General features: G+C 34.4%; 3 protein-coding genes across 3 annotated transcripts; 2 read left to right on the forward strand and 1 right to left on the reverse strand.

Annotated features, from left to right (window-relative positions):
• The first annotated feature begins 387 nt into the window (after positions 1-387).
• Positions 388-4,903, forward strand: LOC122306920 (SUPPRESSOR OF GAMMA RESPONSE 1-like). Its single transcript, XM_043119488.1, has 6 exons — positions 388-756; positions 2,128-2,260; positions 2,624-2,810; positions 3,148-3,644; positions 3,955-4,272; positions 4,359-4,903. The coding sequence occupies exons 1-6, from the start codon at positions 749-751 to the stop codon at positions 4,407-4,409; spliced, it is 1,194 nt and encodes a 397-aa protein (XP_042975422.1). The 5' UTR covers positions 388-748; the 3' UTR covers positions 4,410-4,903.
• A 1,319-nt stretch (positions 4,904-6,222) lies between these two features.
• On the forward strand, positions 6,223-11,389 carry LOC122308204 (CRM-domain containing factor CFM9, mitochondrial). The gene is made up of 4 exons (XM_043121399.1): positions 6,223-6,498; positions 7,134-7,416; positions 8,505-8,906; positions 9,794-11,389. The coding sequence occupies exons 1-4, from the start codon at positions 6,425-6,427 to the stop codon at positions 11,054-11,056; spliced, it is 2,022 nt and encodes a 673-aa protein (XP_042977333.1). The 5' UTR covers positions 6,223-6,424; the 3' UTR covers positions 11,057-11,389.
• Positions 11,390-14,908: 3,519 nt separating this feature from the next.
• LOC122308088 lies at positions 14,909-17,357 on the reverse strand. Its single transcript, XM_043121258.1, has 2 exons — positions 16,960-17,357; positions 14,909-16,524 (listed from the first exon to the last, which is right to left on the reverse strand). The coding sequence occupies exons 1-2, from the start codon at positions 17,020-17,022 to the stop codon at positions 15,439-15,441; spliced, it is 1,149 nt and encodes a 382-aa protein (XP_042977192.1). The 5' UTR covers positions 17,023-17,357; the 3' UTR covers positions 14,909-15,438.
• Positions 17,358-23,390: the final 6,033 nt, after the last annotated feature.

The raw sequence follows: 23,390 nt of genomic DNA on the forward strand, positions 1-23,390 counted from the left end.
AATATTATTAGAATATTATTTTTTAATATTATTATTTTAAGATTTAAAAAAAACTAAATAATTTATTATATTTTTAATAAACATTTGAAAAAATTATAATGATTTAAGAAATACTATCAACTTATTTCATTTCATATTAAAATTTTTACAAAATTATCATAAAGAATTCAATTTTCTTAAATCTTAAAATAATAATATTATTAAAAAATAATATTTTAATTAATTTTTACCTTAATTTATTTCATTTCAACCTATTATTTAAATAAAATGAGGTTAATTGATAAAGCGGAGGATTTATTTATCCAACTGGGCCTAATATGTTGTGGAAGGACACGCGGGCGTGATCTATTAAGCTTGGGGAGCAAGGAAGTCCTCCATGTCCCCACCGAAATGTCACTCGAATCGGGTATCGAGGCTTCAACGGCTCGACATTCTTCTTCGACAAGATCCTCTGCTCCGACTCCGAACCTACAGCCTCGGTCAACGGTGGGCCAGGCGAAGACTACGAAACCCGAGGTTCGGGACTTCGTCTTAGGAAGATTCCGGACCCGGACCTCAGGCTCGCTTTACGAGCCTCTCATAACAGCTCCAACGCTGGGTTTTCCCGCTCATTCACACGCCCTCACTGATAACTTCGTCCAGTGGACAATCAAGGAAGGGAAAGCTCAAAATCACACAACCGCTCCCCACTCTCGCTCTCTCTCTCTCGTTTATGGTTTGGCTCAGCATCGTCTAGGTCTTAAAGAACATGGCGAGGTAAGCGTAAAATCATTTGCGAAATGAATAAAGACAGAAGTAAACCAACTCTTAAGTTTACATGTTTGGTGTCGGTATGACACGAATACGAATCGATATTCGTCTCTTTTTTCTGTCTCTATTCGTGATTTCAAATTTTGCATCTGGGGCTTGACCGGTTGTTCCTTACATATTTTTTTAATCTTTTTGTTATTATTTTGTTCACAAGAACTAGAAGTGATAGATTGATGCAGTTTGGACGAATTATTTTTTCTTCTCCTGCATTGAGTTGCGAGATTTATGCGCTAGAATCTCATTTGGGAGAACCCACATTTCTGGGAGGATTCTCTTGCTTGATTTCTATCTCCTAAGAGTTACCCATTTAGTCCCAAATGCCGTTCTGAAGGGGGTGGCACATTAAAGCTTGTGTCTTGTGGTTGTAGGCAGAGCATTAAAGTCTCTTTCTTTCCTTTAATATTTTGATTCCTAAACAGATATTCTGATGCACCTTAAGTGACCCATTTCCGGTCTTCTCCTCTGTACCCATCTAACGGGGCCTTGTCTTGGGCGCTGCTATCCGATTCTGAACTTAAACTCTCGTCCTACTCCGGAATGTATCAGTGGGAATTGTTGTAGTGTTTTGGATGACCATGTGTTTTTCTTGGACAAAATCTCGCATTAAAAGAAACTTATTGAATAGGAACGACCGTATAAAGTATTAGTTAACATTAAAACCTCACTGAAGATTTAACACCTGCCATTCATTCGAGAAGGGGAAAAAGCAATTACTGATGATTGAAATTTGTCTATATGGTAAGTAACAACCAGTTATAGAAGTAATGGCATCCCATCTTTCATTGTGCTCATATCTCTTATGCTCGTCTATTAAAGAACGAGTATTTCTATCGTAAATCTGATCAAGAAAAGAAAAGCAGGCTTTAAAAGTTGTACTTTTTTTCATTGAAAATGCACATATTGTCAAAGCATTGTTTCCTGTATGCCTTTTCCATTAGAATCAGCTTTAATTAGTTAGTGGTATGCATCCTAAGATATCTAGTCTAAGCTTCAAGTGAATGTAAAAACAGATTCAGAAAAATTACTGGAACTTGTGGAATCCTATTAATATTCAATTTTGTCTAGTGTTCATATCGGAGTGCCTTTAGAATTAGCATATATTATTTTACTCTACTTGGTTCTCTAGTGTTGACTCATATGCGATATTTTGTGCACTACTGCAATGATATTCTGCTTGTTTGTTCTTGCCCACACGTGCTTCTCTCTTCTGTTGCATATTCTTGGAATTTTAGCATGTTGGTGCGAGTCCTTCCTCTGCTTATTGCTATAAGATGTCTCACAGTCAAATTCTAAGCCTATCGGATATCATTCCTGTAGGACTTGGCTAATCAACAGCAGAGGATTGGCAACGAAAGTAAGAAATGCTACATGCTCTCCTGCTCATCAAATTAAAGACTGTGGGGCGAATCGGGAATGCCCCAAATGCCATTATCGTATTGATAACAGTGATGTAAGTTTGAAAGCATTTCTTCAGCTTTCATACAATTACCTCACCACAACATTTTACCCTAAATATGCACAGAATTTTGGCTTTAATTTGCTTTGAAAACTATCTGCACGGTTATTATAGACATTTGAACGTTGTTTACTTTATATCTTCTCTTCAGCCTCTATGAACTGTATGTATCACATGGGTTTACCTCCCTCTCTCTCTCTCTCTCTCTCTCTCTCTCTTTCACACACACACACACACACACACACACACACACAGAGTACAGGAACATTCACCATCTTTAGATAGGAAACTTGTAAAACCATTTTTGTAATATTACTTTGCATGCATCATGGTGACATCACTGCCTGTCCTGTGCAGGTTTCTACTGAATGGCCTGGCCTGCCTCTTGGTGTGAAGTTTGACCCTTCTGATGTAGAGCTCTTAGAACATTTAGCTGCAAAGTGTGGTGCTGGAAACTCAAAGGAACACTTGTTTATTGATGAGTTCATCCCAACACTTAATGAAGACCAAGGAATTTGCTACACCCATCCAGAAAATCTTCCAGGTAAGGGAGCTCCCCCACCTTATAAATCCTATAATATTTTGACGTTTTCCCCACTTTTATTTTATGCCAATAGAAAAAAAAACTTTCCCCAATTTTGCTATCATCAGTCTATTAAGGACAGTGTATTGGCTGAAAATGTGCAAAACGGTGTCAGTAGACCAAATTAGATAGATATCTGTGGAAAATTTTATCTTTATTGAGAATAAGAAAAGCTTTTGATTCTAGAGGAAAAGGGGCAACTCGAGATTAAAAAAAGGACATATAAAAGTGCAACTCTGTGACTGGGTGAATCAAACCATGGTATATTGTTATGCTCTCTCTCTTTTTTTCTTTTCAGGGGCTAAGAGAGACGGAAGTAGTGTCCATTTCTTTCACAGAACAATGAATGCATATGCTTCTGGCCATCGGAAACGCCGCAAGATTCATAGTCAACATAGTTTGACCATGGAGCATGTCCGCTGGCACAAGACAGGTAAGACCAAACCCGTGATGGAAAATGGACTGCAGAAGGGCTTCAAGAAAATTATGGTGCTGTATAAAAGTTCAAAGAAGGGGTCCAAGCCAGATAAGTACAGTTGGGTGATGCATCAGTATCATCTGGGGACTGAAAAAGAAGAGAATGAAGGTGAATTTGTGGTTTCAAAAATTTTCTATCAACAGCCAAAGCAGAGTGACAATAATGATAGCGGCCCAGTAGTTGAGGATTCTGATACTATGACTCTGCAAAATACTCCAAGGACTCCGAAAGTTAATCCTCCTAATCCACCTCGCCCCGGGAAATCTGTTCTGAGGGATGATGTTGCTGACAGTAACTTACTCCTGTCCTCTGCCCAGGTAGGTAGCAACTTCTGTAATATACTTGTTTGATGTAATCACTTCAACCATTAGTGAACCACTGGGGAGTGGTCAGGGGAAAGAACGGAAAAGAAATCATTTTTGAAAGCAGAGAAAGAAAAGCAAGATAGATAGTATGTGACACACAATGAGACTCATGCCATGAAAATATCATGAAAATAGGCTTGTCTCAACTTCCACTGATGGCCAAACTTCAATGGCACAGAAAAGTTATTGCAGCATTTTGCATTTGTTACCTAAGATGCCTCAATGTACTAAATATTCACTTCAATTTATTTTTGTGGATCAGGAAGCTGAGTATGTCTATGAAGCATTTCTTGCCCCTCCACCTGATACTAAGACTGAGGACTACATGGAGTACCCTGCATGGTTGGCAGGGGAATCTCAGGCTTTTGATAACTCTGATTTAAACTGCATGGATGATTTATTACTATGCAAGGAGGTTTTGGATTCCTGTGCTCCTCTAAATCATTCAGGAACAAATCACACCTCGTATGCTGACCTTTTTAGCAACAGGATTGAGGCAAGCGGTAATAACAATGTGTCTCCTGAAATCGCTGATCTTGCGAACATAGAACTCGATACTCCACCTGATTTCTCGCTATCTGTAAGCTTCCCTTCCTACCCTTCTTTCTCTGCTCTTTTAACCTTTCGAACATAGAACTAATATCTGTTATTTTTTCGTGTTTGCAGGATTTGCAGTTCGGTTCTCAAGACAGCGTTCTCAGTTGGTTAAACCGGTAATGAGTGACATTATAGCGAAGTGGGAATAACATTGAATTCCCAATTTTGTTCTGTGCCAGAGTTTTGATGTCATTCTCAACTTCTCTGTCCAATATTTTCTTCTGTGGCAAGTACCTGACTTCATTTGCTTTGAGGAAATTGGAGTTTACCCATCTCAGATGGGGGATCATTTTTTGAACCCTTTTTGTCTTCAAGGCACACAAGTCATGGAGTTGGCAGAATCTTTCAGCTGTCTAGTACCAGATATCTGTACCTTGAGCTGATACGACAGTCAAGCTGAATTGTAATTTATGCTTATCATGTTCCAGCTCTTTCTTTGTTCTTCTAGAGTCGATGCACGATGCAGGTGTCTGGAATTGATTATTTCTATATGTAGATGTTGTTGGTACCAACTATAATGCATATATAAAACTTTAACGTTATCTGATGTATAGGGAAAGAACCTTATTGTAATGATGGTAATGGATTTGTTGTCTATAACATGATGTTTTCTTAATTTTCGTTGTCTTGGAAAATGTTGCATTTTTTATAGGCTATCTCGTGCTTAATATACCTCATTCTCGCATTGGTAGAAATTTTCCTCCCTTTTAACCGTTATTCATGAGGTTCTCAAACCCTCAAGCAAATTTGTACCAGAAAGAAATCACTGAAGACAGTGGCGGAACCACATGCATCTAAATTTTTTTTGAAAAATAAAAATATACCATAATTTTTATTCATAATTTTATAAATATGGAAAATAGCCCCCCAAATAAATTCATAATCTATATTTATTCTATAAAATTTTAATATACTTTGAAATATCTTTTCAATTTTTTTTCCTGTAATCTCAAAATTTTATATAATTCCTATATATTATTTATTTTTAAGAGTGTGGTCTCACCAAAATTAAATTAAAACTAAGTTTAGGAAAAATAATAAACTTACTAATATGGATTCTAAATTTTTCTGTTATATATAATATTATGTTTCTTAATTTGGAATTTAAAGTATAAATACAAGAAAAATAATTTAAGATTAGTGATTTATATGGAAAATAGTTTAGAGGTTTTATCTTCTAGACTTCATTGATCAAGAAAAATTTTATTTAAGATTTCTATTATAATATTATATGATTAATGTGACATAAAAATATCTAAAATTTACATAAAGCTTAATAAATTAGCTTACAAATATACTAACATGAAAGATGACATTCTAAAAAATCATTTGATGATTTATATAAAGTAAATAAATTTTAAATATTTCATTATAAAAATAAAAAATAGATAAATATTATTTCATGAAACATTATCGTAAAAAATTTAAAAATATATATTAAAATATTTTATTTTTAGAATTTTATTTTTATGTGTATATTACATATTATCGAGATATAATTTAATATATATTTATAATTTTTAAATTTTAATATGTCTCACGCCAGAAAATTTGGCCCTCCAGGCCCCCTGAGAAAAATTCTGACTGAAGAGATTACTTCACTTGGGAGTATGCGCTCCAAAAAGGTTTCGTCACAGCGGATTGGCTGATGTATTATGTGATTTTGAAAAAAAAAGGTTGAATACGAATCAAACGCTCCAATAATATGGTACTGGACGGACACGGTGAAGGGCCACACTTGTATGGGATGTTTATAAACGACTTGCCGTTTTCTCTCGTCTAGCCGTTCATGATGGTCACTGATAATTTGATAGGATTGCATGCATGTTACCCACGTATCGGTCGTATCGGTATGGCTTGGCCAATATATCAAGAGAAGCGTTTAATTCCGTAATGGGACGGCAGAAATGTGGCTGTCGTCTTAGAATGAGCGTTCTTTTGGGGTCTGATACTTTTCGGTAAATAATTTGTGTTAAACCCATTACCCATCTTCCCCCAGACCCAAACCTAAAAGGCTAAAACCCTGAAAGCCTCGCCTTCTCCATTTTCCGTTCTTAGAGGAACTCATGGAATAAATCCAAGCAAGCAAGAAAAAACACCCTGTGGATGAGACAGATTTTCTTTGATTGACACCAATGTTCGCAGCGAGGACTCTTCGGAGGCATTGCTTGAAGACCCTCTCCTCTCTCCTCCACTCCAATACTTCTAAGTATGTTCACACCTCTCTCTCTCTCTCTCTCTCTCTCTGTATGTGTGTGTGTGTGGGAGACTCAAGAGTCTCCCTTTGTTTGGCGAGAAAGTGAAGAAAATAAATTAAAAAATAAAAAGGAATATTTGGGGGTCATGGTTCTTCGAATTATGGTTTTTGACTCAACTCTGCCAGACGGGTGTTTTAGGTTAAGCTTAGTAAAGCATTAATCGGTGTATCCATCTTCCATCCGGTGAATCTTTCTATTATTCCGTTTTAGTTTTTGGTCGTCGGCTGACCCCCCATTTTGCTCCAAGACGATTCCTAGCAGCAAAAATGTATTGTATTTAGTTTTCTGGGTGTAAAAACATTCTTCATTTCGTTTCTCAGCAGCCGAGCTGAGTTTTTCTATTTTGTTCATTTATCGGATTTTTCTTTGAGTTGGAAAAAACTACTTCATTGCTCATATGTTTTCGTTTTCTCACGCCCCGATCAATGAAATATCTTGAAACCAACTGTTTAATCGCTTTCTCTTGCCTGCAGTTTCTCCAAAGAATCTATAGAGCAATTAAGCGGATACTTGTGGATTTCCCAATTTCAATACTTATGGTTTTCACATAAGATTCGGTCTGATTTTAATTTGGCTTTGTATACAGGAATCTCATGTTTTTAAGAGATGTTTCGCCAAATCCTATTTGGAGCAATGTGACTAGTATTCCGTGTAGAGACAATTTATTATTTTCTTCACATGCACCTTTGAATCCTTTCATGGTGTGGTCGTGTTCTATGTCAACATCAAAAGGGAGGAGCATGCGAAGCAAGGTGGAGAGGCGGATGCAAAGAGAGTCTGGTAAAACCCTAAGGGAGAAGCGGAGAGCCCAAAAACTAAAGAAGAAGCTGATGACTGAGGAGGAGAGATTGATTTACAATCTCAAAAGAGTATGTTATCTAGCACTTATGATCAATGATGATACATGGACTGTTGGAATGTGTATCATCCTTTATATTAAATCTTGGTTGCTACAATTAGCTTTTGGCTCTCTTAATTGTTCTTCTTGGTGTACTGGCTAGGCCCTAATATGTTTAATGCCATTGAATATAATATATTTTGAAGATATATCTGCTATGATTGACAGTGCAAATCCCATGAAGTAAACAATATTCTTGGATGCTTTTAATGAGCGACCTGGATATTAGGTGCAATTGCTTGAATGTACCAAATCATAGCAGGAATATGCTGGCAACTTACATTGAAACAGGGCAGATTTGCTTGGGCTATGCCTTTTCCTATCAATAAAATTTTACTTGTAAAAAAAAAAAAAAAAGAAATAGGGCAGAATTCCTTAAAAACTTAGCTTTAGCAGGTAGATCTTGTTGTAGTGGTTTATCTATTCCCTTTATGGCTTATTTAATATAGGAAGGGGAGAGGAAATGAGATGAAAATGGGTGGGGGACTCTCCTTTAACCTCTTTGGATGCATCTTTGTGGGGGAAGGAGAAAGGATTTGAATATGCAGGGCTTTTGTATCCCCTCAAACTTTCTTTTTTCAATTCCCTCAAATTGAGTGAATTTGGAAGGGCGTGATATCTAGTTAATGAAATTATGCATAGATTCTCTTCTACTGAATTGACAAGATTCTTGCTATTCCCACACTAAAATCTTTCATCTCCTTTGCATTATATAAATAAACAAGGAGAGGGATATCTACTTCCCTCTTCCTCCTTTCTTCTGATAAGACTTCCAAATAAAGAATAGATATTCCTTCTCCTCTCTGCTCTTCTCCTCTCCCTCCTCCCCTATCTTCTTATCTCCTCTTCCCCAAACTCTCGAATGTAGTTTTAATGTATCATATAACTGTTTAGCTTGTCCATAATTACATATGAAACTATCATTGGATGATGCCTCCCAAATAGAGGAACAAAAGTGAAATTTTTAAGTATTTTTCCCCTGTTTCTTCGACTTATAACATCTTATTGACTTTTTTTCAGTCATCTGATTGACAATCATCTATTATCTAACTAATGCAGGCCAAGAAAAAAGTGGCATTGCTTCTACAAAAGCTCAAGAAATATGAGTTGCCAGAGTTGCCACCCCCTCGTCATGATCCTGAGTTATTGACCCCAGAACAGCTTCAGGCATTTAAAAAAGTTGGTTTCAGAAATAGAAATTATGTTCCTGTTGGTGTCCGTGGAGTTTTTGGTGGAGTTGTCCAAAATATGCATCTCCACTGGAAGTTTCATGAAACCGTGCAGGTTTGCTGTGACAACTTCCCCAAAGAAAAAATCAAAGAAATGGCAACCATGCTTGCAAGACTAAGTGGTGGCATTGTGATAAACATTCATAATACGAAAACAATCATCATGTTTCGTGGTAGAAACTATCGCCAGCCCAAAAATCTGATACCTATCAACACCCTTACGAAGAGAAAGGTGGGTGGGCGTATTCATGTTCTGTTCTATATGTTTTATAATTTTTTCATTTCATGCTGCTTTATGCTTTTCTTTTTCGTTCATTGCTTTTTGGCATGAATCTGGCAGAATAGTGAATAATGGCCTTAGATGTACATGGATGCCACTGATGCTACTTGTCTTAATGAAGAAAAAAAAAGCTTAGTGTTTTTCTGGGGAAAAACCTTTGGTTGACCATAGTCAATGTTGATCGCTCTATTTTTCAGTCTGCTCGAGGAATGAGTTAATTCTAGGAACCCAAACTATTTCCATGCGAGACATTGTTTTGAAAACCCATATGGCAACACCCTGGAAAAGTATTGTCATTTTCCCCAAGCCCCAAATCCCAGCTGTAGTTTGATGAACCTGATTTAACCTCCCCACTAGACTCATATAAAACCTTGGAAGAAAAATAAGGAGAAAAACCTACTTAATGATTATGTTCAAGTTCTAGAATGAGAAAGATTCACTTATAGTATATGAGCTTTAGGCAAAAAGAAGCTCAGTAAAGTGCATCAGTACTGATCACGCATGGCATGTGGAGGATGTGACATCTTTTGTACATTACCGTTGGTAAATATTTGCTATGATTATGTAATGGCTTTGTTGCTCCAGTATGTTATGATCAAGGCGGGACTTTCTTGTTTACATTGTAAATGAATTTTGCTGACTTAGTCTAGTGTGCATATATGCGCCTTGTCCTTTTCAAGGTGGTTTTTTCTTTCGGTGGAACCACTGCTTTCCTTTGCCAAAAGTGAGGTTATAATAAATACACAATTTTCCAAAAAAAAAAAAAAAACATGCACACTTGCAAGCAGGGGAAGAAAAACCAGAAAAAATGTTTTAAACTTGTCTGATTTTATGTGCAGGCATTATTTAAGGCAAGATTTGAACAAGCTCTTGAATCTCAGAAGCTTAACATAAAGAAAATGGAGCAGCAGCTCCGGCGAATGGGGGTTAATCCTGAGGACCCAGTTGCCATGGCCAGCATTCGGAAAGTAGCTTCTACATTTTTCAATGCAATTGATAGGAAGGAAGGAAGTCCTTATGTTTTCCGAGAGGAGAAACAGCAAGTAACTGTAACTCCTGAAAACTGGGAAGAGGCAGAACCCCCTGTCGATAGTGACCAGGAAGAGTTGGACAGATTCATAGCTGAGATTGAGGATGCAGCAGATAAAGAATGGGTTGCTGAAGAAGCAGCAGAGAAGGAAGAGCTCAGCAAAATTAGGTATTGGAACAGAGAAGAATTTGGTGGGAGATTCAGAAGATCTGAAACACCTAGAGCTAACTCTTATGATGATGATGATGAGGTTAGAGGGACAAGGGGGTGGAAGGAAACAAGGGTCAAACCGAGGACTAATGATACTGATGATGAAGACATTGATAATTCTGATGGTGAGGATGAATGGGATTCTAATGATGTGAGGGATGCTGTTGATGTTGAGAGTGATTCTGATGATTCTCATCAAGTGCATGACAAGGTCAGGGTATCTAGAGCAAACAGGTGGAAGGAGGATAAGATTTATGGGGCCAAAAATAATGGCAGTTCTAAGAGAAATCCAGAAGCTAATTTTAGAAGAGAGAGAACTGAAGAAGAATCTGATTCAGAAAGTATGTTGAGTGATCTTGAAAATGCGACGTGGCAATCGGATGCCGAGGAAGAACATGACTCGGAGCCATCCAGAGCAGTGAGCAATAATTACCGTAGCAGCAGTGATGAGGAAGAGGATTTCTATCACATTAAGGGAAATGAGAAGAAGGGCGATAAAGATGAAAGTGGTGCTGATAAATCTTATGAAACTCGTGGTAGATACAACGGGTCCAGCGTTGCACAGAAGAAGCATAATAGGACTGGCGAAGCCAATAATTATGAACGTTTCCAGAGAAAAGATGCAGCTGACTTTAGGGGAAAGACGGCCGAGAAAGAATCTGGATCAGAAGATATGTTAAGTGATTTGGAAAATGCAATGTGGGAGTCAGATGTTGAGGATGACCCGAGAGCACCAACCGCCGAGAGATACAGCCCTGGTGATGAAGAGAACCATCACCAGATGGAGGATGAGAAATATGGAGCTGATAATAAAAAGAAAAGGACGCGGAAAGCAGCAGATGAGGCTTGGGATAGTGATTAGATCTGTCATTTCTGAACACTGTCCTTGGGAAAAATTAAACATATGGACTTAAAAGAGTTCTTTCGATGGTCTAAAAAATGACCGAACACTGTCCTAGGGAAAAATTAAACATATGGACTTAAGAGTTCTTTCGATGGTCTAAAAAATGACCTCAACTTAATATGAACGTGCAGTAAATTTATTCTTTTGGTGGCTTTTTACTCAGATTCTCTTGCAAGAAATAAATGCAGAGAGTGCAGCCAGCATTGTGTAATTTGCTTTGGCTAGCCATAGGAATGAAAATAGTGTAATGTATTTGGGGTGGCACTATAACGAATGCGGCACTTTTCATCACACCTGAAGTGCTTTGATATTGCTTTCTCGGATTTTGTTCGATGGCATGCTCACTTTACTTGCTTGCCACATCAATGTCTTGCTGGAACTCCCTGCACTGGTAACTCCTCCTTGTTTGCTACATCAATGTCCAGATGAACATACAAATTTTTTTAGAACTGTTTCTTACTTCGTATTAGATGCGACGTGACTATTTCTTGAAGTAAGGATAACATGGGAAATTATAATATATATATATATATATATTTATGTATAATATTAATTATAAAATAATACACTTTGTACCCTTAAACAATTAAGGGTTTACCGTTTTACACTATCTCAATTTATCAAAAGTGACGCCTCATATATATATAATTTTAAGGTTACAAAGTGTAAGGTTTGTAATGCTAATTACAAGTTTTAGGTATATAAACTTCACAAAATACCTTTGTAAATAAATGAGCCTCATCCAATAAAAAAAAAAAAAAAATTATTATTTATATTTTTATTATGGTGGGATACACTTTCTTATACAGGACCTGCACAAGGTTTGTATAAATATTTTTCAGATGGCCTATGTTGCTTTGTTTCTATCTCATGCACAATTACAATACATTATATATATATATATATATAAATGGTAAGTTTTGTAAGATTTAAATTTTAAAATTTATTTGATTAATATATATATTATAAAATCACAAAAACCAATACTAAGAGCAAAATAATATTCCATAACAACAATATAAAATAAAACAATATATACTATAACAATATAATTACCAATGACTTTGACACCAAGAACATGTCCTAGATAATATATAATTAATTTATAATATAATAGGTTATATCATATGCATAAAAATATATATACAGGCGATACAACTAACCATATGCATAATTATTAATTATATAAACATAAAAGAAATTATATAAACATAAAAGATAGAAATCATAGCTGATAAAATTTGACTTAATTAAAAACATGTTACTAACAATAAGATTAATTCTCAGAAGGATTAGAAGCTTAAGACATAAATGAAGTTTTACAAAGAAAATATTTAAAAAAATGAGGAATTGAGAGAAGAAAAGGATTTCAAATAAGATTTTTTGACATGTATTTCTTTATTTATATTTTTTTTTTATAGACACTAAAACAGTCATTTTTACATAACAGTAATCAATTATGCACTCCTAAAATTTTATCTGATATCATCACCATTTACAAAAGTCAGTCTAATTCATCAGCATCTAATCTTGCCTAGTTCTCAAAATTCCCTGGACCTTATAAAGTGAGTCGACGGTGTCATCATATGTAAAGAGTAACGATGAATCTAAGTGCCAGTTGTCCTCTCAAGCATTGCTGTGCTACTCAAGATTGTGGAACAATTCTTCCACGGAAGCAGTCCTTGTCATCTGTCATCCCTCCTTAACAATGAATGGTCCACGCGTTCATACAATCTACAGCGCTTCGTATTGTACGATTTGACTCTTATCTTTCCATTAACATTGACTTTATTGAGGCTGCTAGCTTTTTATATAAATAAATCATCTTCGATTAGTGTTCCATAAGGAATCCTGGATAGTTATAGATCGTTGGGTACAGCTTGAAAAATTGGTAGCCCAGATTCATACGTAATCAATGAAAATGCTTTCATGGGTTGTGATCTTGCTTGGTCGCATTATTATTTAAAATGTGAAAGTTACACTTTTTTTTTAGATATATTATTAAAAATTATTTATTTATTTATTTATATTTAATATTTATTTTTTAAAAAAATAAATACATGATATTTATATATTTTAAAATTACAAATATCATTTATCAAAACTTAATTGAGAATTTAATCATAAAAATCATATATTATTGGATAGAACGAAACGCATATATAAAACAAATCAATATGCTTAGGGGAAAGAGTACGTAAGATGTGGGTATGTTCAAAAGACATGGGCTAAACTTATTGTCTTATTCGAGTTGTTAATCAAGCTAACCATAAGTTCAACTACCGTGTTCCAAGCTATATAATAGCAGGTTTCTATGTCTTCTTTTGGGGGGGGGGGGGGGGGTTTGCTTGTGGGGAAGGGGTTTTGTGTGGATACATTGGTTGGATGTTGAAAAACTAGCAGAAAATAAAAAGGCATAGAAGAACACGCAGTGTAAATCAAGCTACTATTCGTTTCAAATCTACTTGGGTCTTGTCAAGTCAACAGCTTTGGTACGACTGCTTGCCCTATCGTTATTCCATGTTGCATTTGAAAGTAATAAAGACCAGTTCCAAGCTTGCCTCTGAAAAGATCTCTCCAGGTTCATTCATTAGAGTGATGACTTTGGACAACTTCTGAAATGCAGTGAAGAATACTTCAGTATTTAGCGTCGGTAGGATATTCTTTTGACTATAGTTGTCAGTTTAGACCATATTTATATTAGGATGCTTCCACTGTCCCCATAACCAAACCTTCACATGTTGCAACTTGCAAAAGTCATTTATTAGGATGCTTCTGTGGCGACCTTCATTTCTTTCTTCTTCTTTTTCATTTGTATTTCTATTTATGAGGGGACTTTTATTGGGACACCCACTTTCCAGATAGTCAGTCCATGCGCATTACTAATTCAGAGAAGTAGATGAATGTATATGATCTGGGAAAAAGCCATTTCAAAGCAGAACTAATGTTAACCCATGCAAAAGAATTCTGCTAGCATGGAAAGGAGACCGAGGATATAGAAAAGCCAAGAAAATTCTGAGAAGCAATATGCACTATCCGGATTCAGATTGTACAAAACCAGAATCAGAGTAATTATTCTTTTCTCATTGCCATGAGAAATTTCCAAGAGCAGCTGATACCACAGGCTGTTTCTTTGAAATTACCTTGATTTTGTACTGTTGTCTAGAGCTGCTGCTCCAGCCTGCTGGGCAATGTGTCATCAACACATTACGACACTAAGCTCAATGAATTGTCGAATCAGATCATTGATCTGTGTGTTGTAAATGAGGAACTCAAGTGAGGAATCTAATATGCCATTTGCACTTTCTGATGGGTCACGATTTATTTATTTTTTTTAAAAAACCCATCAACCTATGAATTTCCCCAATTCCTGAAAAGGTACTCAGCATCCCCAATTCTTGAAGGGGAAAAAAACTGAGTCAATCAAGCAGCCAAGACCCAAATTCATAAGAACCGTACACAAACAATAAATCTCCACCAATATTTTCAGGCACAAGTCCGCACGACTGAAATTACATTTCATCCCCTCCTCAGAATTGGTGGTGAGTATTCGACATGTCACAATTAACTTTCGGTACCAGCTGAAAAGATCACCTATTTCAGAATATAAAGAGCTATCACATAATGCCAGCCTATCAACCCCAAAACGTGTTGAAAGTCTGTAAAAGAAACTCCTGTCCTGGTGTCTAGCAGTGATGAAAAATTAATTAAGAAAAACCCTCTACTCTGTGGAGGTTTGCTGCGACACAAAAACATGGGAAATACTAAGAAGACAAACTATAAACTATAACTTTATGATCCGCAACGGTATGGAAAAAGAATAAATTGGCATTTGGCACTATCAACTGAATATCACACAGTAATCAGATGGTATAACTCAAGGAGTTAACATATAACCCAAGCTATAAGAACATATGAGTCTAAGAAAGCTGAATTCCTAGCATAGGAAAAGACAGGAAAATGTCATTCTACTCTTATGCAATATGGGGATCGTGCCATAGAGACAAATGGTACTTAAGCCTGCCATAACCATAGAGATATTCTCCTCACAGAAAGCCTCCTACTTAATTTTGGTATGCCTCCATATTGGAAGAAACTCAACTCCCATAAAAGAAAAGAAAGAACAAAACAAAAGAGGGCAGTGAGAGTTTCCCCTTCAAATCGCAAGGACCCAACAAGTTCTTCCTTTCATCTCTGTAGACACCGACCTACTTTGTTAGATATAATGTATACGTGTGTTGCTGTCTCGCCAAAACCATAAATTGTTGAATTGAGGCCTATTCAATACAATGCACAATCTGTGTCTCCGATCTTTACAAAGGAACCTCAATTTTCAAGACTTAGCCACTTTCTCTTCGGCAGTTACCAGGCAACAGGTATTTGTACTTATCAGCATTGTTCAACAGATACGATGGAAGATGGACTGCTGAATAAGAATGGGGAATAGGTCCCATCTTCCCAATTATTTCCTTAAATGTGTACTCCTCGGGAATCATGTCAAACAGGTCAGACCCTTTGCATATTATGTCCTGAATCCTTTCGGGGTTCAAGTAATGAGAAAACCTGACCCGATCATAATGACTGTAAGCCCTCATCTTAAATACAAATTCACTGATGCGGCGGAAGCAAAAGCTACAATGCCACCCAGCATCTGACAAGATGTTATCAGTTTGTCGAAAATGTGCATATCTAGTCTTTCCTGTCTTGTACCTATGGACAGAAGCTCTCCAGCTTTTGTTGTCTACAAGAAATTCGAAGGAATATAGGTAGTTCTTGAGTCGAAGGTGAAGGATATGTGGAATTTCATCACACCACCTCAAGAGATTAATTGTGTGGGCACTTGGAATCTCATCAACATCAGACATTATCAACAAATCGTCATCTTCAATGCCTGCAATTTTCAAAAGATGGTCCAGTGCTAATCTCTGATATGCCTCTTCAACAAATGGATTTTCGCCTTTCTTAAATCTTCCTCCAATCTTCCCATAAGTCAGCCGAGGTTTAATAAACTTGAACTGGTCACGGTTCTCCGCAAAAAGCAATTCTTTAGACAAACCTGTGAATGTTGAGTTTGATTCGAGAAGAACAAACTGTGTCACATATGGATACAATTCATTCCATCGAATTGTAAGGATGTCAAGCTCATTACTGAAAAGAACTGCATCATAGACTCGTCTTGGAGATTCGCGAATTCCCCACCCGTGAAGTTTGCAAAGAGTTGCCATCGATACATTCTCATTATAATAGTGAGGGACATCGTGGAAGGGCTTTGGGGGTGATTCCCATATTGGTCTCAGGAAATAAGAAATCTTCTGCCCATGCAAATATACACCAAAGATGCATATTGGGACAACCACAAACAAAAACATAAAGGTCCTCAGAAAAATACATCGAAATCTTGACATAATCAGTGCGACACGAGTTCCCTGCAGTGGATTAAAACAAAAAATTCTAAGATACCCGGATTATTTATATACCCAAAAAAAAAAAAACAACTAACACTAAATTGTTTACATAAATTGGCATACAATTAGACAGAATTCAGGCATAGAACACCAATTCTCTTTGCTTGGAACATTTATATAGTTTAAGAAAGACGGTTCAGATGATAAAAACTGACCTTCGGATAAAGATAGAATCTAATGAAGGCAAAAACCAAGTTAAAATGAACACGACGAGGTCTCATTGCTTTGCTTTATAAAAAAGAAAATCAAAACACCTAAAATTAAGTTTATTTTGCTAAAAGAATGGGGGGAGAAGGAAAATGAAAAAACTACCCGAGCACACAATCCTTATTTTGCAGAGAAAAAAAAGGCAAAATTGCAAAAGGAGGGGAGGAAAATTAGAGGGAAAAAAAGTACCTCGCCACACACGCCTTCGCAGATATCATCAGTCTTCTTAGAACTATAATACCCATCTGACATGGTTATACGGCGAATATTCAGTATATCGAAGAAGAACCGAAAAGTAAAAACGCCCAAGTTGTCCAATCTCTGCGTGTGTCTCTATCTCTCTCTGTGCGAGTAAAATTGAGATTGTCGAGACCCAGATCGACCCCTCCACGAACCGGAGGCCAAGATTTCAAAACGAAATTCGGGAAAGCAATTCCCGGAAAACCAACTATATCAAAGTTTCTCTCCGTGTCTCTCTCACTGCCAATCTGTCTGTCTCGCTCTCTCACTCTGAACGTCAATTATAGCCGTTTGGTGGTTTTGCTCTTGCGCCAGTGGCTCTCTTCCAAATATCGGAGGGCATATAAAGGAAGAGATTTGCATTTACTTGACCAATATTAACCCGATAAGACAAATTATAGTGAATAAAATGACCCCCTATCTTCTTTATTTATTTATTTATTTTATCATCCTGCTACGATGAGATTTATTGCCCATCGAGGCATCGACTATTAAATTCTATTAAAGGTAAAGGTGTACTATCCTCGTAAATAAGTATGAGGTTTTATAAAAATAAATTTATAATTAGATTTAATTTATAATAAAATTAATTTTATAATTTAATATATTATATTAAATTACGTAAGTTTATAAATTTAATTTTATAAAATTTTTTAGTGATTAAAATATTTATCATTTTATAACTATTTTATAACACATTTTATAATCGTGAATTTATTAAAAATATATTTAAATTTTATATAAAACTATATTTATTATAAAATAATTGAAATTTAAACATACTTAAAATTCTATGGTGTGATGTATATTCCACTGTTTCGATAAGTGACAGTATGGGTGGGGGTAATAAGGTCCACACACCAATTTTATCCCAATTTTTTTTTTTTTTCCTCTCTCTCTCTTTTTTGCCATTCAAGAATTTCAAAAGATGCGGATAGAATCTAAACATAGATATTACCCATTCTCTTTACCATTCGTCCGATTTGAGATAGTTTTTATCCTACGGCTATGAGATGAGGAAACAGAAAACTTGCGCGAAGAGTTGCAAACGTACCAGTTACCACCCGGAACCATTCCTTTTGTGGTTTCGCTGTTCCCACGTCAAAACGTGGCCACGTCATCAACCATTTTTTGGGGGGATTTTTTTTTTTTTTTTAATATGATATATTTTTATCCAATATTAATCTGGGTTTCGAATTACCGTAGATTGTTTTGGAGGGTTGGTACTTGTTCCCCACGCGCGGTTTGACTCAGTCAAGACGTTAGTTAATTTTGTCGCGCCGTTCTGCTCTGTTCACTGTTCCTGTGCTCCCCCTCTCCCAATCCACTTTACGAACGTAATAAAAGAAAAAATATATAATTGTAAGTATAATTATATATTAATTTATATATTAATATAATGTGATTAGTTAAAAAATAAATTTTATTAAAAATAATATTAATTTAAATTTTAAATATGAATAAATCAGTATTAGTATACATATTAATACGTAATTGTATTTGTATGTAGTAAAATTTTAAAAAAAATTTTTAATTTTAAATATGCATTAATATGTATATTAATATAATATAATTAATTAAAAAATAAATTTTATTAAAAATAATATTAATTTAAATTTTAAATATAAAAATATCAATATTAATATATAAATTAATATATGATTTTATTTATATGTAACAAAACTTTAACATTAAACTTAATTATTATATCCTAAAATTAAAAAGAAAATATAACATCAGCTTTTATTTTTTAAGAATAATCTAACATGATTCCCGTTGGGTTTCATAGAAGATAAAATATTGTCTTTAATTGTGATTCTGAGCCAAGAACCTGCCACGTACGTCTAACCTGTTCGGACGTTGGTTGCTTAATTAATTAGAGGCTTTTACATGTTAATAATAAAAACAGTTTCTTATTATACAAAATAAACTGTTATAGATATAAAAAAAATTATATAAAAAAAATTTATAAATTAATGTAATTTTATAGAAATAGTTATATTTATTTTATAATAAAAATAATTTTACAATCTGACTTATCACATCAAATTATATCAATTTATAAATTTATTTTTATGTAATTTGGTTATGATTAAAATATTTTTCTAATAATTAATACGTATATAAATGGCTTATTTTGTTTGGGATATATTTAAACTTAAATAGGTAGAAGAACTGGCTGGTTTTAACCTGCTTGGCTACACACAAAACATACTATTACGTGGATAGTCAAATCAATTAGCATAAAAATTTTTATTTATATATTTGAATTTAAACTATTATGATCTCCCATTAATTAAGTTAGATATTTATCAAAAAATTCGGGCATCTTGACAGTAAAGGTAAGGACTAAACAGAATTAAAACCCTTCAAATTTTGAAACTTAGCCTATATTTGAATGTTGAGTTAAGTTGAAATAAGTTAAGTTCTTTTTAAATAATATGAGTTGAGATGGTGAAGTGATTTTTATAAAATTCACCTAAGATAAGTTTATATGTGTTTGATATTAAGATAAATTCTGATTTATTTATGAGAAATTAAAAAAAAAGTTATGGGTTTTGCATGTAAAGATATGTTAAATTGAAAAAGTTTGTAGATTCTACATGTAAGAAAGTTTTAAATTGAGATGAGTTTAGTTATTTAAAAATTATGTATTTGAATATTAGACTTAGCTTAAAATTAAACTATATTAAATTGATTTCAGTGTACTCCAACAACCAAATGGGACTACCTCCCTCTCCCAAATAAAAAAGGAAAAGAAAATCTATCCAAATAATAAATCTACTGTTAAAAAGGTTTTCTGAAATATTTCTGAATGCCTTAGCCATATATTAAAAAATGAATTTAAACGAATAGGCAATTGTTTCCAGAACAGGTACTCCAATCATTTACTTTGCTTCTAAGTTACTCATATTTTATTAGAAAAATAATTATGTTATATACAATTATTTTTATGTATTTTTAATATATTATTCTGATGTGATTTGTCAAAATAGATATTTTATATTAAAAAAATAACATAATTAATTACATTAATAGAATATATAATGGGTACGTAAGAGTGAAGGCACTTAAAATTTTTGTATTAAAAATTAAGTTTCTTTTGTACTTGTGAATCAATGGTCACCCTAAAACGTTTTAAACTCGATCCCTTTCAACCTTCAAAATAATATTTAAAAATAAAGGCATCCCAATAAATACTCCCACCCGATTGCAATTAATGAAAAATGTAAGAGAATATAATGTTTATGATTTTCCATAAATTTCTCTTAAAAATAAAAAAGATTTTCCATAATTTTTTCTTTTATTTTTGTCCTCTGGCACAGCCGGAAGAAACTGATCCTCCACTTCAAATTAGCGGCAATGGATCATGAGTCATTGGGCTCTTCAGTGCGCCATACTAGCATGCACCTTTCATAGCTGGCATGCAGTATACTGTGATTATCGACGTCAGTGCCTGTGCCTGATCTATGATCAGCTGGTAATTGACAAACAATATACTGAGAATATATTATATAATTTGCATAAACTTTTGCATATTTGGAATTATATGCATAAAATAGATGGAAATAGTATGTTTCATAAAAAAATAAATAAATAAGCCAAAAAATCTGCATTTGGTTTTATACCCACTAATCTGATCATCCATAAAATTATTATGTAATGATGAAGTATGTGTTATCTATATCAATTATCACATTATATCATGTCATTAAAATCGCTGACTTAAATTAATTTGAGGTTTATTTATTACAAAAAAATGAGTTTTTATAACTAATTTATTGCAATCAATTTTAGTTGAAAATAGTCATTTCGCTAGAATTAATTAGTCATAAATAAATAATTTTCTTATAGTGATTCAATAATTGGAATATGGAGAGTTAGCTAGCTAGCTGCTAGGCTAGCGAGCATGAACAAAGCACATAACACGTGTACAATTAAATCTAATGTAACACATTAAGTTATGTCAATTTGTAAATTTATTTTTATAGAATTTTGTTACGGATAATTTTTTTTGGATAATACAGTGCGTGCCACCAGCCAAGATTCTTAACAGTAAAGTAGTAGTACTTGGAGATATCCATCGTTGGTATATATCTTGTAAATGGAAAATTAATGGTGAACCCTAAGTAGATAAGCAAGCGCGTGGCTAGAAATAATCGGAAGATATAAAGATAGCTGTAACTATCAATAAGTATCAATGTCCACGTACGGTTTTAATTAATATATTCGATCCATTTTGGCCTATATATATACACATTATATGCATAGTGTTCTCATATTAAATTTGTCCCCATCGTTACAAACAATTAAGCTGCTTAATTAGCAAGAGAACAAACGTCGTCGTCTGTCTGCCGAAGGTAGCACGATGATCATACATATATATATATATAAATGCCAGAAAGTTATGTTAAGGATAACTAGATAGGCTAATATTATTCTATACTACTCTGGCTACTTACCTAATTTATTAATGATATCATCTAGTACTCTCCGCATGCAGCATGCATGCAGCCAGCCCTCGTTTGTCCCAAAAAGTTTCCTTAAACTAGTATATATATGCATGCTTTGTATCTGAAAATAATAATTCGAGTTGATCATCTTGAGGGGAATAAACTGTTCGTTAATGGTGTTTGCCAGTTAATGCTAGCTGATGATCATTAGGTTTTTTCTTACTGGACGATCATCACGTCCAGACAAAGAGTAACGTTCCTTCCTTATTCCTTCATGTCCTGTTTTTTTGTTGTTGTTAAAAGACAAAAAAGATTATTATATATAATTAAAAAAAGAGACATGCAAGATGTACGTACGTACAGAAATCACGTTGCAGCTAGTTAGCCTCGACGTACTTCAATTATTTAGTCATGAGAAGCATCCCCGTGCATGAAGAAATGGGCTACGAGGATCGATCGAGCATGTCGTCCATATATAACAGACGTGGAAATTAAAATTGCAAAGAGTACTGCCTGACGATGACCAGTGGGGTTCTGTACGCAGCTTCCAAGAAAGTTCACATGATATCGAGCATATTGATCTCTCTGGCCTATAGAAAAATCTTGGGGGCATCATCATGTAATATAAATAAATAATTAAAAGCCTCACTATGTTTGTCTCCTTTGTATGAAATGAATGGCTCCCCGGCCCCCACAATATTTGTGATTTGTTATTATCAGTATACTAGAAAGGAAAATGTTACCCTTCTAGCTGGCTTAGAGGTTCTCGTTGAAATTTTTTATCTAATTTTTTTATTATTTAGTGATTAATGAATTTTTTTAATAATTTTGTAAATTTTGTATTTCTTAAGAAAATATTTAAAAATGTTAAAAAAAATACATTTAATAAAAAAGTAAAAAATATAATATAAAATACACTAACAAAACCCTCAACAGAAGCTTCCAACGGTATCTGTAGAGCCACCCATATTAAAAATTAGGCCTAATTAATTAATTAATCTTAGGTATAGATAAATCAGACAATCATAAATTAAACTAGCTAGGATTTTAATGGTACTTGTTAATGTGTAGCGTTTAGGTTAAAAAGTAGCAATTTTACATATAATATAATATGGTTGATTGAGATAGTCTTCTTGGCCATGACACTCTTCTTTTTTGCTCATTCGTACGTAGTGTGTATATATATATATATATCTTATGAGACCATTCTTCAAATATTACCATGTAAACTTATACCATGATATGATGAGTAAAATAATTCAATTCGTTTAATATTATTGGGTTTTGAAAATATAAACTAAAGCTGCTTTTGCATGGGATATGGTAAGAAAATCATTGAGAGCACTCGACTTAATTAACTTTAAATGGCACATATTGCATCTTTAATTATTCTGATCAATCAAGCCAAAATTCACAAGATGGTGGAGTACTACTACTTCAACAGTACTGCTGAAGTAACCAAAAGCGTTAATCTCAATACTATCTTAGCTAGGCATCTTTTAGAAAATCAGGGCAATTGGTATTGTAAAATAATGATGATCTTTGAACTGGCTGCATGCTTGCGTATTATATGGCTCATATACAAATCGGCCGGATAGCGCCTAGGTTTGTTCATCAAATTTTGTAAAATCCCACCTACATACCTCATGATCAGCTTAATTTCTACCCATGCGCGCAGTTAATAATTAGTCTCATCCCCATCACCCACCAAATTGGCATGGCTTTTTTGTCTGCTTTCACTTTAGCGTTCTGATCTAGTATTTATGTATGCAGTCTGCATCATTTGCATGATATTTTACATACAGGCCAGGACTTTCTCATATAAATGTGAGTTCTATATATATATATTGAGAAGGTTCCGCAAACAATTCTTTTTTTTTTTTTTTTTTAAACTTCGTTTGGTCAGAAGCAGAATGAGAAAAAAGT

Source organism: Carya illinoinensis, chromosome 4 (genome assembly GCF_018687715.1).
Source record: "Carya illinoinensis cultivar Pawnee chromosome 4, C.illinoinensisPawnee_v1, whole genome shotgun sequence".
Classification (NCBI taxonomy): domain Eukaryota; kingdom Viridiplantae; phylum Streptophyta; class Magnoliopsida; order Fagales; family Juglandaceae; genus Carya; species Carya illinoinensis.